The sequence below is a fragment of the Chrysochloris asiatica genome, unplaced genomic scaffold (genome assembly GCF_000296735.1).
Source record: "Chrysochloris asiatica unplaced genomic scaffold, ChrAsi1.0 scaffold00080, whole genome shotgun sequence".
Lineage (NCBI taxonomy): Eukaryota > Metazoa > Chordata > Mammalia > Afrosoricida > Chrysochloridae > Chrysochloris > Chrysochloris asiatica.
The window spans coordinates 9,105,324-9,119,468 of NW_006408598.1; the positions used below are offsets into that span (position 1 = coordinate 9,105,324).

Here is a 14,145-nt window from a genome sequence, read left to right on the forward strand (position 1 = left end):
TTAGCTCGCAGCTTCATTGTGAATCCTAAATTTTGACATGTAACTTTTTATGTTAGAGATGATCATTGAAAGCAATAACTCAAGAGCAGGGTTTGGGGGAACAAATTCTTTAAGGCATAATGTCTTTAAGTGCTGTCAAGTTAAGTTCTGACTCATAGCAACTCTATATAGTGTGTCTCAGGGGCTATTTGTGAGTTTGAACCCCTTACCTTGTGGTTAACCGTTCAGTGCTTATCCTACAGCACCACAGCAAGCCTCCAATAGTGTCTGAGTGATGTTAAATACTCAAAGTTTCTATGGGGAGCAGACAGGTAACGCAAGTAACCACAAGGAAGTGTGTGAGACCCCATTGGTCTCCCAAGTTTTAGAAAAAAGCTAGAAATTTGGATTTTTACATAAACCTGGTTTTAAATATGTGTAGAATTTCTTATTTAACTTTGGTTGTTAGGTGCAGTCCAGTCTGTTCCAACTCATAGCCACATTATGAACTGAAACACTGTCCAGTTCTCTGCCTTCTTCACAGTGGCTATGTTTGAACACAGCCACTGTGCCCGTCCATCTTTCTGCATCTTCATTTTTGATGATCCTGTAGCAAGTATACCCTTCTCCATGGACTGGTCCCTCCTGATAGCATGTATAGAGTACGTGAGACAAAGGCTTGCCATCCTTTTAAAGAGCATTCTGGCTGTACTACTAAGACAAAGTTTTTTGGCAGACTCTTTAACAACACTGTGGTTCAAATGCGACAATTCTGTCTTTATTAAAATTAAGCGCAGTTAAGGGTGTTCAGATTTATAGTGACTCTATATAGGGTTTCTGAGGAACGACTGGTGGGTTTGAAACACCGACCTTGGTTCAAACCGACCTTGCGGTCCAGTGCTTATCCTACAGTGCCACCCCAGAGCTCATTGTAGGGCCCGAACTAAACGGTTGTCAACAGAATAGGAAGGCCAGAAAGTTAATATTTGGTGTGGCCAAATGTTTGCCAAGTTAATGGCCAAAGAAAAAGCTACATTGTAAACAATATACACTATGCACATTAATAGGGTAAGTTTTAGTGCTGCTTAGATTGGTTTTCACAAAGGGCAGTGGGTGTCCTGGGTGGAACTTGTGCCTCTTGCGCCACGTATCCCAGTGTTCCCAGACAATGTCCGTTTATGTTCTTTCGTGTGCTATTACGGGCTTGCTGTGGACGATGGCCTTTTTTTTTTTCCATCTGGTGGGCTTAATCAAATCTTTTATGTTACCTTCAATCTTTTCAGCCCTACCCAAACCAGGCTTCCTCCTTAAGGCCAAGTCAACACAAAGCTTACTGTTTGAGACAAAGGGCTAAACTGTGGGACTAAACGCTTTTCGCATTTATTGCCGGCAGTGCGCGGGCTCTACATATCTAAGGGATGGAACCTAACAGAAAACTCTCCTTACTCTGGAGCAAGCGCCTCTGCTGGTCGCCAGTTTTGCCCTTGGATGGCAGTCCACTCTAGGCGGAGATTTACTCTGCAGGCGTTCCGCCTTCTGGTAACTACGGGCAACCTTGGGCCTCAGGATGTGACATCAACATTCTTCCTCCTTGTTCTTCCGTTTCTCGACGGAACCTCTCAGCAACCGGATTCGGTTGTTGTGTACGTGGAAGAAGTCGGCGCATGCGCAGGTCGGCCCTCCGCTTCAGCTGTGCGGGAAGGGCTGAGGACAACATCCCGGGCTCGGGGGAGACGCTCTGGGTCATGACCACCCTCTGACAGAGCTTGCCGAGTGGAGGAGGAGGCAGGACCGTCCCGCTGCACCCTCCTCGGGCCTGAGTCCGGTCGGCCTGGCCCGTGGCTTTCTTGCCTGGAGTTGCCGCCGTAACTGCGGGCTGAAGAGGGGAGATGAGTTGGTTCAACGCCTCCCAGCTTTCCAGCTTCGCCAAACAGGCTCTGTCCCAGGCCCAGAAGTCCATCGACAGGGTCCTGGACATCCAGGAAGAGGAGCCGAGCACCTGGGCCGAGACCATTCCCTACGGAGAGCCGGGTAAATGAGGGCGATGCGGAGTCCGTGGGCTCCGTCCGGCAGGCACACAGATTAAGTTATAGAGAGAGGAAGGGAGAATTTAGTGCAAGTCAATTTCTCCCCGGTCCCTTCCCATTCCCATTAGGATGCTGCTTTAGTGTGCCAGTTGATCATTGCTTTTTTTCCCCAGGTTCCTTCTTGCCCTTGGCTGGCATCGATGATGGGCAGATGAATTGGTGGTACCCCTAAGCCCTCCCTCGACACAGCTCCAGGCGTGTTGTTGTTGTTAGGTGTCTTCGAGTCCTTGCCAACTCTTAGCGACTCTGTCTCTGCTCAACAGGCCGAGAAACACTGCCCGACCCTGCACAGTTGTTACATTTCAGCCCATTGCTGCTGTCACTGTGCCAATGCATCTCCTTGTTCTAACGCTTTTTCGCTGACCCTCCACTTTCCCAAACATGATGCTCTTCTCCAAGGACTTCTGGATAACATGTCCAAAAGTTCATGAGACGAAGTCTCCCCAGCCTCACTTCTAAGGAGTGTTCTTCCACAGAGTAGCCTTCCTGAAACTCGAATTGCACCCACGCACGGATGGCACTTTTTGGTGCCCAGATCTGAAATATGCTAATCAACAGTAATAGGAGGAACACTGGCTACCATTTAGCGAGTACTTCTTGCTTGACAGCCCATAATGTACTCTATGTCTTTCTCATCTCCAAAACAGATCTTGAGGCAGGTTCCTTATTTTCACTGTTTTAAGGGAGCCCTGAAAGGCTTAAAAGTACTTTGCCCTTGTTCACACAGTGAGTAAGTGGCCCAAGGATTTTGGTTTCCCTGACAGTTTTTAAATTCTAAATTGCTAAATCTCTTATCAGATTCATGATGCATAACCTTGCAGGGATCTTTGCCTTTTGGTTCTAAGGAAGTTTAGCCTTTTGCTGTGTGGGGTAGATTTGCATGTTTGGGGGTGTGAACCTTTGTAGGAGGAAGAAGTATATGATTCTTGACTTTTGGCTTCTTGCTGATTTCTGTTTATAATTCTGCATCTTGAAAAGTGAGAGCTTCAACTTGAGGTGACTTGATTGAAGCTCTTTGGAATCCTGCTTTTCTGTTCCACAGAATGTTTTATGAGTTGCTGGAATAGCTCAGTTTCCTTTTTCTTAGCTAACCCACTTTTTCAGTGACCAAACTTTAGAGGAGAGTGAATATATCTAAATATAAAAATACTTGTTTTGTGGAAACTGGGGCTTGAATCCTGCTGCATTGCTTTATAAAACAAATTATCCAGTATAGTCTCAGGTTTTTAGTAAAATGTTACCAGCATGCATTGATCACCTACTATGTCTTTGATTGCAGTCATTCAAATGCAACTGTAATTCTTCAGAATGGAGTAATTTTAATGGATTATCAGATAATCCTGGCATTTATATAAATTATTCTCCAAGAAGTAAATTAGATGATAATAAATGTATTCATTTGCATCTTTAATTGTCATTCTCTACTTTTGAAAATTGTGTTCATATACTGCACAAATGGACATAAAGCCATACACTCCCAACTGAAATTCCATGCACACTTTCCGTTGTTCGTCATATTAAAGCAAAAGCTTTCATAGCACCTGAGAGTTGAGCTTTATGCATAGGTACGTGAGCTCTCACCACCAACTTCTAAAATAACTCTGTCCAGCCACTTTAAAATGTAGACGAGGAAGAAAGGCCTGTTTAAAGGAATGCTTTTAAACATTTTAACCAGTATGCCAGTTTTGTTCATCACGGCACTCTTTAGTAGTGTCTGTTTTCAGGACAATACAGTAATGACTTTTCCCCCCCAGAAGATGGGTTTTTCCTTAGTGGTATATATTATTTTAAAATAATCCTAGTGTAAACAGTAGAACCCATGGGTGGTGCAGACACTATGTGCTTGGGTATTAACAGAAAGGTTAGCGGTTGAAATCCTCCCAGAGGTGCTTCGTAGTGAAGTCTTGACAATCTGCCGCTGAAAGATGACCATCATTGAAAATCCTGTGTAATACAGTTCTGCTGTGGCACGCAGGTCACCTGCCATCTATATCAAAAACTATCATTCTTGTTTTTAAAATGCATGTTGAAGTTTTTCATAGTGACAGCCTCCTAAGTCCTGACATACGAGTCCGGGTGCGGTGAAGCTGTAGGAGAATCAGTGGAATGTGGGAAAAGAACAAACTTTCTGTTACAGTAGGTTTGGAAAATGGGACTTGAAGGATGGGCTTGTTGTATTGTTGTTTGGTGCTGTTGAGTGTGTTAAGACTCGTAGCAACCCTGTGTAAGGTTTCCAAGACTGTAAATCTTTACAGGAGCAGAAAGCCTCATCTTTCTCCCGTGGACTTTGTTTATAGGTGTTTAGCTCAGTGCTTATCCCAGGGTTCCCTGCGCTTGTCATTACGTTGATGGAAATGAAGTTGTTCTATAGAATTTACTCTTCCCATCAATTCAGTTTTATCTTTGGAAAAGGACTTTTGTCACTAGTATTTAGGGCCCATCTTTTGGGTGTTTCCCGCTGTTTAGATTATAACTTTTGTTGTTGATATTACAATAGTGAAATTAACACGAATAGCAGGTAGTTAATTAGTTCTTTATTTTAAAGTAGAGTTCTTTTACAGTCGCCTGTAAGTGAAATATATGTTCTTGTGAGAGGAAGCATAGGTATCTTGGACTTATCATTGGTTATACAACAAATACTATTGCTTTCTTAATTTACTGTTGGAGGAAATGAAATACTTGCTTCTGGTAGGCCAGACCTGGTTGAGTCTTCTGCCTCTGTTTCTAGGCTAGCCCTCTTTGGACCATATCCACACTACTTTTCCCCATTAAGGTCCAAGTTAACCTGAGAATAATTTATTATGATGGAGTAAGCAAGGAATTTAACAGATGCAAATTACAGTTTATATGAGGGGGCTTCAGAAAGTTCATGGAAAAATGGAATTAAAAAGATCATAGAATTTTTCCACAAATTTATGAAGGCCTCTTGTGTTCCAAAGGTTTTCTTTCTTTTTATTTATATTACATTGTATCATAATAAATAACAAATAGTAACGTTATGTGTGTATATATATATAGATAGATAGATATTTATTTATTTATTTTTTTTAAATCAAAGGAATCAACCCCTCTGTTAGTGGAGGATGGGACACTTCAACTTGGGGCTTGCAATCCAACACTGAACCTCAGAATCCACCAATAGCCTCTCCTAAAGCAATTACAAAGCCGGTCCGGAGGACTGTAGTAGATGAATCTGAAAATTTCTTCAGTGCCTTTCTTTCTCCAGCCGATGTGCAGACCTTTCAGCAGAGTCCAGTGGTATCAACACCTCCGGCGAAATCACAACGACCGGAAGAAGGAGTGAAAAGTGCTTTACAGGAACCCTTGCACAGTGGGCACTCAAGGACACCTGAAGCCCCTGAGGTCCAGGTAAAAGACCCTGCTCTGTGTGCGTTGGGGGAGACCTTGGCAGTGGACGCGCTCTCTCCTGAACCTGAAGGCAAGCATGAAGACGTTGTTAACAAAGAGTCTGAAGTGAAGGTGACAGTTGGACCTTTGAAAGTCCCTGATAGTGTCATCGCTGTGACAGCAACTCCAGAGAGCGCATGTCCTATCTCCACACAGTCTCTCCTAAGAGAAAGTAAGGAAGCAGCTTTGGAACCCAGGGAACAAAAGCATGAAGACAGACAGAGTAATACTCCTTCTCCTCCGGTCAGTACCTTCTCGTCAGGTACTTCTACCACCAGTGATATTGAAGTGTTAGATCACGAGAGTGTAATAAGCGAGAGCTCGGCAAGCTCGAGACAAGAGACCACAGAGTCCAAATCAAGTCTCCACTTGATGCAGACATCTTTTCAGCTTCTCTCTGCATCTGCTTGTCCTGAATATAATCGTTTAGACGATTTCCAAAAGCTGACTGAAAGTGGCTGCTCCTCCGACGCATTTGAAAGAATCGACTCCTTTAGTGTGCAGTCATTAGACAGCCGGAGTGTAAGTGAGATCAATTCAGATGACGAATTGTCAGGCAAGGGCTGTACTCTAGTACCTATTATAGTTAACTCTTCAACTCCAAAGACTAAAACAATTGAGCCTGTGGAAGGAAAATGTGAAGAAGAAGTCAATGAAACAGTTATCCCCGCTGAGGAAACAGAGATGGAGGAAAGTGGACGCAGTGCAACTCCGGTTAACTGTGAACATTCTGATGTCTTGGTGTCCTGTCCACTAGTAAATGAAGGCCAGGCTGTCTTAGAGCAGGAGGCCGAGCAGAGCGAAGCTGCTGAAAGCCAGCCGGAAGGACTGTCTGAAAAGGAAGATGTTTGCAAGGTAATTCCAGAAAGTAGAAGGGGATTTTAGGATATGCTTTTCAGAGATAAAGTAATTTTAGAAATATTTTTAGTGATATATTATGACTCATATTGATTAAATCCAAGTCCATTCTGACTCATAGCAACCCTATATAGTTTCCAAGGGTATAAATATTTACAGGAGCATGAAGTCTTTTGGAGAGACTGATGGGTTAGCAGTTGAGAGCTTTCCCCTATAACCCCACCAGAGCTCTTTCTTAATGGTTAAAAAAGATCACTGTTGTACCATTTCACTGTGGCCTTTAAGACCTTAAAATTCAAGAACTAGTGATAATTAAATGATTTGAAATAGCTCCAAGAGCACTATTATAAAGTAAATGGATGTTTCACTCTAAAGAATCATCAAAAAGTTAACCATCTTACTTCATTCTTTGTTGTGGTTGTTAAGTACCACCAGTGAGTTACATCACATTGCAACCGTGTATAGGGTTTCTGAGGAGCAGCTGGTGAGTTTGAACTGCCGACCTTGGAGTTTCAAGCACCCTTGCAGTCCAGTGCTTTATCCTGCAGCGCCACAGCAGGACTCCACTTTGTTACTGTTGTTGTTGTTGTTATGTGCCGTGGAGTCAGCTGTATATTTTTACAGGAGCAGAAAGCCTCATCTTTCTCCCGCAGAACAGCTGGTAGTTTCGAACTGCTGACCTTGCAGTTCGCGGCCCAATTCGTAACCACTACGCTACCAGAGCTCCTTACTAGAAAGTCTTTATCACCTTGAAAGTCTCTCATGCTAATGAGTGTGTCAGTTTACAAAGGCCTCCCTTGCTTGTCTTCTTATTTTAACATTCCTTTGTAGAGAGATCTTCCATTCCTTTGTAGAGAGAGCTATCAAACCAATCTAAATATGAATGGTTTTTCATATATCAGAAAATTTTTTTCTTGTATGTTCATATTATTGATAATAAACCTTAAATTACAATGTAGTCTTTAGATTTATTACTGATGCTTTTCTGGTGTTATTAATTACTTAGTTTGTTTTCTGTTTGTGCTATTTTTGATATTTCTTTTTGAGAGCTATCTTACATGAATAAGAAAGGGAAATGTCCAAGGAACAAAGTTATTCCTTAGGAATGACCAAGCGCTTCTACCAAATGACATACAAAAGGGAAGCGGCTTAAATTCTTTAATTAACATTAAGCCACATTTTTGTTTTTTCCTTTGATTTTTAAATATAGAAATAAAATTTGAATCTGGATCCTGTGAAATTCAGGATGTCTTGAAGAAATGTCCTCTCAGTGCCACACACTGCATTATTTAATTACAAAAAAGTGCCAGGTTCTGTTCCCTACCCGTGCATACTGTGTTTTAAAGCTGTAGTCCCAAAATCCAGCACTAATTACTATCAGTAAGAGCATGTTGAATGATTTGCAGCACACATAAAGAGGTAACTGATTCCTACAGTAATCTTGGATTTAACTTAGATAAGAGTGTATTTTGATTCTCAAAGACACTCTCCTTCCCCTTATACACAAGTGTATTAATACCTCAGCAAGAGTAAAAGAAAGACCTACTCTAAGCATTGCTTTTCTGCTTAGCTTTATACTGACATATTCTGGAGACTATAAAATTAAATGCCTAATGGTTTTCAAAAGCTTTTATTTTTCTAAATCAAATGTATTGTATTAAGAAAAGTATATATTTTATATTTGGGTTACAGAGTATTATATAAAAACTCACTCATATGCCCACTGTCAGACGAATGCGATGCTTCTATATGAAAAGAACTAGACTGTTCCCACAAGGTCCATGGTTCAAGCCTGCCAGCCTCTCTGCAGGAGAGCGATGAGACTTCTGCTCCCACAAAGATTTGAAAAGCCTCAGAAACCCTATGCAGGGTTGCTATGAGTTGGAACTGACTCGATGGCACTTAACAACAGTAATACTCATTGCTCAGCTTAGATATAGCACTTTACCAGAGGCTTTGAATCCATATCTTTGAACTTTCCTGATTGCATTTTTCTCTCTATGTCTTTGGTGAACATATGGATTGCTACCAGATTTTTGCTGTTACAAACAAGCTGCTACAAATGATGTCACCTACTGTGTAAATGTAAGATTGTTCTCCTATGTGGTGTACCGAGAGTAGAATTTTCTTCATCAATATCTAGCTCTTCAACTAGAGATTGCTTAATTGTTTACAAAAGTTGTACCACTTTATACTCTATGAACTATGGGGTTCTATTGAAGTATACTCCTAGCTAGATATGTGTTCTTGTTCTAAAGTCATTAGATTCTTAATACTGTTTTTAATTCCTTTTATGTGTGAATGTTATTTTATTTATTAGAATGATTGAATTGCCTTTATACCTCATCACTTGCATTTAAAACAGTCTTTTAAAGTTAATGTTTTGACCTTTATGCTTTTGCTTTATTCAGACAGTTGATTTTCTGAATGAGAAACTGGAAAAAAGAGAGGCTCAGTTGTTATCTCTTAGTAAAGAAAAGGCCCTTCTCGAAGAAGCCTATGATAATCTGAAAGAGTAAGTAGTTCCCCAAGGTGAATAATTGTTTCTGCACATTTTGTAAAGGTTTACATACTTTATTATTAAGAAGAAATGCTTTTTTCAATTAAACTGGCTTGTAACTTGTTTATAATTATTGAAAATTGTATAGCATTTCAATTCTAACCTTAGAAGAGATTATATTTCTTCTCAAATTGTCTTAATTAGATTGCATTTGACATTGAAAACAGGTGTTTTGCAAAAACAAAACAACCCAACTCTCTCTTCCCCTTTATTAATAATAAATTTTTAATAGGAGATTCTAAACAGTCATATTTAAGAAAAGTATGATATTGTAATTGAAAAACACTGAGTATTGGTTTGTTTCAAAGAGATGTCTGGGAAATCACTACAGAAAAGGATCCAAAAGTGTCTCCCTAAGCGAAAATAATTACAAAGGCATTTCAGCTTTCAGAAATGAACAATGATGCTTTTTGATTTTTTTTGTGTGTGAAATATTGGTAAAGTTTTCACGTTTTAATGGGTTTTCTTTGAGGTGTGTTAAATAAATTTAGCAAGTAATTTTCTCTTAAAAGTTAATAGGTCTTAAACTGGTCTGCTTTAACAAAATATATACCGGAGACAGTGGTACCATCTTGTAAGAAGTGAGTTCATCATGTTACCTTTGGAATATTTAAACAGTGTCCTCATTCTTTAACGTCTTTTTGACTCTAGTGAGATGTTCAGAGTGAAAGAGGAGAGCAGTAGCATCTCCTCCTTGAAAGATGAGTTTACTCAGAGAATTGCAGAAGCAGAAAAGAAGGTTCAAGTAGCCTGCAAAGAGAGAGATGCTGCTAAAAAGGTGAGGAGAGTTTAAAATACTACTACAACTGTATCAAGATATCGAATTTTGAGTAATACATTCATAATATTTTGGGATTGGAAAAACATAAAATTAAAGAGATATCAAGTCATACATTAATGCTTCAATTATAGCTTTTGTAGCATATTTAAAAGTGCAGGTTTGATACATGAAGAAATCAGAATGTACATTTATTGGTATAAATTTATATAAATCCTTATAAGGTATATAACAACAGTCATCTTTTTGTAAATGATAATTCCATCAGAATAAATAACAGATCTCAGTTGTTGTTGTTATATTAAATACTGTTGAATTGGTTCCAACTTAGAGCAACCCTATATAGGGTTTCCAAGGAGTGGCTTGTAGGTTTGAACAGCCGACCTTGTGGTTATCTGTCTAGTGTTTATTTTATAATCCAATATCAGATCTCCTATATATCAGTGGCACTATATAATACAAAGATTTTTATCAATAGTCTCATTTACTATTTTCCTACCACTTCAAACGTACCTGCTTATTCTAGCCAAACTAATTTTAAAGTTTAAACTTATGATAATAGCTAATTCCTTCTTGGAAGGCATTATACTGATTTATCCTAATGTTGGTTTTCTCAGCCTTGTCATTATTGACATTTTGGGCTGCATAGTTTTAGGTTGTGTGGGGTTTAGCAGCATCCCGGGCCTCCACCCACAAGATGCCAGTAACAACGTCCCACTCCAGTTTTGACAACTGAAAATGTCTTCAAACATTGCCAGTGTCCCTGGAAAGCAAAATGAGCCAACTGGAAACCACTGTGGTAGTGCTTTTAATATTGAGCAGTTGATTATCATAGCAGGTGGTGACCAAACTAAGATCAGATCTCAGCTATTAGTAATCACACTGACTTTAGCATTGACCTTTCTCCATTAGTTTGCTTTCTACTTAATATTTCTTAGCTTCAATGTTAACGCTAGTATGTATCTTTTTTCTGCATATATTTTTACAGAAAATAAATGTCATACACGTCCATCGACCTTTTATTAACTGACTTACTTCAGACCCTAACAACAACCTGAGACTATTTAACTAACTATTCCTCTTTCTGCCCTTACTGTATTTCTTCTAAACCAGTCTATTTAAGAAATTCGTTTTTAGGTAGTATTTTTCATCAGCACTTTCAGAACCGTAGACCTAAAATGGATCCAAACCATTAACAATATGTGGCACAATTTAGGTACAACTCAGTTTACACATTGTCTGTGTAATACCATATATAGCTTAGCCTCCTGCTTCGTATATACAGGAAATGCAAAAATGAATTGAATTACCTTAAGTGAAGAATTTATTTTACGAGTGATGGGAGACTGATCATTCCAACAACTGTGTCCTCATAGAGAGACCTGGAGTGCTGCTGTTGGATAAACATCGGACCACAACGTTGGTGTGAACTGCAAGGTGGCCAGTTCAAACTCACCCGGTGCTCTTCAGAAACATTATACAGGGTTGCTGTGAGTTGGAACTGAATAGATGGCATTTAACAACAACAGCATGTACTGCTAGAGAGTCCTGGTGTGGCTCTGTAGAATAAGTACTGGACTGCTAACCGCATGGTTGGTGACTCAACCCCACCAGCTGCTCCATGGGCTTTTTGCTCATGCAAAGATTTGCATCCATGGAAGTTCTGACCCACATAAGGGTCGTTATGAGTCAGAACTGACTCGCACTTAACAACCAAATACTTATTACTGGAGAGAAGGACATCATGCTCGGTAAAGAGGGTCAGCGATAAAGAAGAAGACCACCAACGAGCTGGATTGGCACAGTGGTAGCATCAGTGGGTTCAAGCAAGGCCCCGATTGTGAGGATGGCGCAGACCCAGGCGTTGTACTTGGGGTTGCTGTGAGTCAGTGCCGGCTTGATGACACCTGACAATAACAACAGAGAATTACACAAGTCCTGGTATGGCGCTGTGGATTAATGTGCACAGTCGGTTTGAACAGTGGGGCTGGCAGTTCAAGCTTACCAGCTGCTCCTCAGTAACAAGGCTGCTATGAGTTGGAACTGACTCGATGGCACTTACCAACAACATCAACAAAGATAGAGATAAGTAAACAGTTTGGAATGGTACCAAAGAGGATACATTCCAATATGGGGACTTGAGGGAGGTTTAATGGAAGACATGCCATTTGTATTCAGTCTTCAGGAATTAAACAGATTTTGACAGATAGTTATAACCGAGTTGGGAATGGTCCAGAGCCTGGACTGTGGTGACTCCCAGACCTGGATTCAAGTCGTAGCTCTGTTATTATAGTTAAGTGTCGTTGAGTCAGTTCTGACTCATAGCGACCCTACTATAGGGTTTTTAGGAGCAGCTGGTGAGTTTGAACTATTGACCTTGCGGTTCAGACCAACATTGCAGTCCAGTGCATTAACCCTCAGCGCTCCACCAGGAGTCCAGTCCTAGCTCTGCTACTCATGAGCTGTTAACCTTCACAGCTGATTCCATTGGAGTGTTCCTTTCCTCTTTCATGTTGTTTTTATGTAGTACCACCCTCACAGGATTGTTGTAAGGGAGACATGATAATGGCTACAAAGCAGCATTTAAGCACGGAATCAATGTTTATTGTTTGAGCTGGTATTTAGGGTTTAGTTTTAGATCTTCGTTTATAATCACATTTTAAATCATACAACACTTTTCACGTTACCATCTTCTCTGTTTCATTTTTTTTTTTTTTTCTTGTGAATTGAGTGAAGGTTTACAGAACAGATCATCAGTTTCACATTCAACAAATCACATACTTTGCTTCATTATATGGTTGCAGTCCCCTCCATGCACCAACAGTTAACATTTTCCTCTGTTCACTTTAACCACGCCATTCCTCCCTGTGTCTTCCACCACCCCCGATCTTTCCTCTGCCAACCTCCCTCTGGTTGTATATTTCTTGCCCCATCACCCATGTCAATGCGTGTCTGTCCTCTAGTGCATGTATAAAAAAACACCACACAGGGATATATTATCATTTAAACAACCACAGGGCATTTCCGGAAACCAGTCTCCTGAACGCCAGCACACAGCCTTTCTTTTTCCATGTGTCTAGAATCCATAGCTGCTCCATCTCTCTATGCCGTCACCTCTGCCTCCATTTCTGGTGTCGCTGCTTCTCTGGTTAGGGTCCCAAGTTCAGTTCATGCTCTTTTCAGATGATTGTCCTAGGGTCTTCTGTTTCTGGAATGTAAGATAACTATCCCTCCCCTCCCCCACTTTTGTTCCACAACCTCTATCTTTACAGTTGTGACAATCACAATTAGTCATGATAACAATTAATCACTACCGAATTAATGAACCCCATCCCCGTCTCCTTTTACCAGACCCATCTAGACAAGAGGAAAAGTACTCAGTGGGGAGTCTACCTTCCCTGCACGCTCTGAAACTAAATTCTCTCTTGAAAACTTGTAAGCCAGTCAACTTTGTGCTTTTATCTCCCCCTCCCATTTTAGGTAGCCAGTGTCTAAGTTGCCCATCTCTATCAACCCTGTGCACAGAGGGGATAGGTTTGATCCTTGATGTGAAAACTCCTTCCCTCTCAGTTGGTATTTTGATCTACTACATCCATAAGTATAGGTCAAGTTCATCAAATTGTAGTAGTTTACATTTGCTTCCTTTATCAGATTTCTTTATTTTCCTCTAGTCTAGTTCTGATCATCTAGCCATCGAAGCTAGGTCAGTTGGGTACTGTCTGCATGTTTGGGCATTCTTGTGCATTTCCATTCACTTCATATCAGCTGGATGCTTCACTCGCAGCTCTAGTGCTCCATGGCTAGGTACTTGTCCATGGGCTCAGGACTCCTCAAGTCTCATCACTCTTCGGACCAACCAGTCCTTCCTCTTTGTCTCTCATCTCAAGGTTGACGGGAATCTATGGAATGTGGTCGGACTCAGCCCATATCTTCATTGCTTCTCTGTTGTAGTTTTACAAGAGAATTCTCTCTTGACGTTTTTCCTTACTGAAGCTGTTTTGAAGCAGATTGGAGCCTTATAATCATGATTTTCCTTCTATTTCAGGTGCAAGGAGTTTCAGATGATGAAAATGAATATAGTGAAAAATGGAAACATATATACATTGAAATGTCTCAAATGTAACCTTTAGCTTGTAGAGTATGTTTAGAGATAGTGAAGGAAGGGTACTGAAAGTTAATTTGTTCTCATTTACATACATCTATTTTCCATATTAAAATCTGCTCCTATCTGAATTTAAGTTTTGCATGTCATTTTCAAAACTGTTTCCTTGGTATTAATTAACTAAGGTAATAAACTCAGTTGGCACAATGGGTAAGCACTCAGCTGCTCACTGAAAGATTGGTGGTTTGAACCAACAGTTCAAACCTGGGAGATAGGTAGGAGTGGCCATCAGCTTTCATCAAGATCCAACTTTGGAATTCCTGTGGGACATTCCTACTCAGGGTCACTTTCAGTCACCATCGACTTAATGACA

At 40.5% G+C, this 14,145-nt stretch overlaps 1 protein-coding gene across 1 annotated transcript in view; it reads left to right on the plus strand.

The window, feature by feature from the left end:
* Positions 1 to 1,608: 1,608 nt before the first annotated feature.
* The window catches only part of TMF1 (TATA element modulatory factor 1), a 51,198-nt gene continuing 38,661 nt past the window's right edge, over positions 1,609 to 14,145 (plus strand). The window contains exons 1-4 of the mRNA XM_006865635.1: positions 1,609 to 2,010; positions 5,125 to 6,329; positions 8,744 to 8,847; positions 9,544 to 9,670. Of these exons, the coding sequence (XP_006865697.1) occupies positions 1,869 to 2,010; positions 5,125 to 6,329; positions 8,744 to 8,847; positions 9,544 to 9,670 (1,578 nt within the window). The 5' untranslated portion in view covers positions 1,609 to 1,868. The remainder of the gene's footprint in view (positions 2,011 to 5,124; positions 6,330 to 8,743; positions 8,848 to 9,543; positions 9,671 to 14,145) is intronic.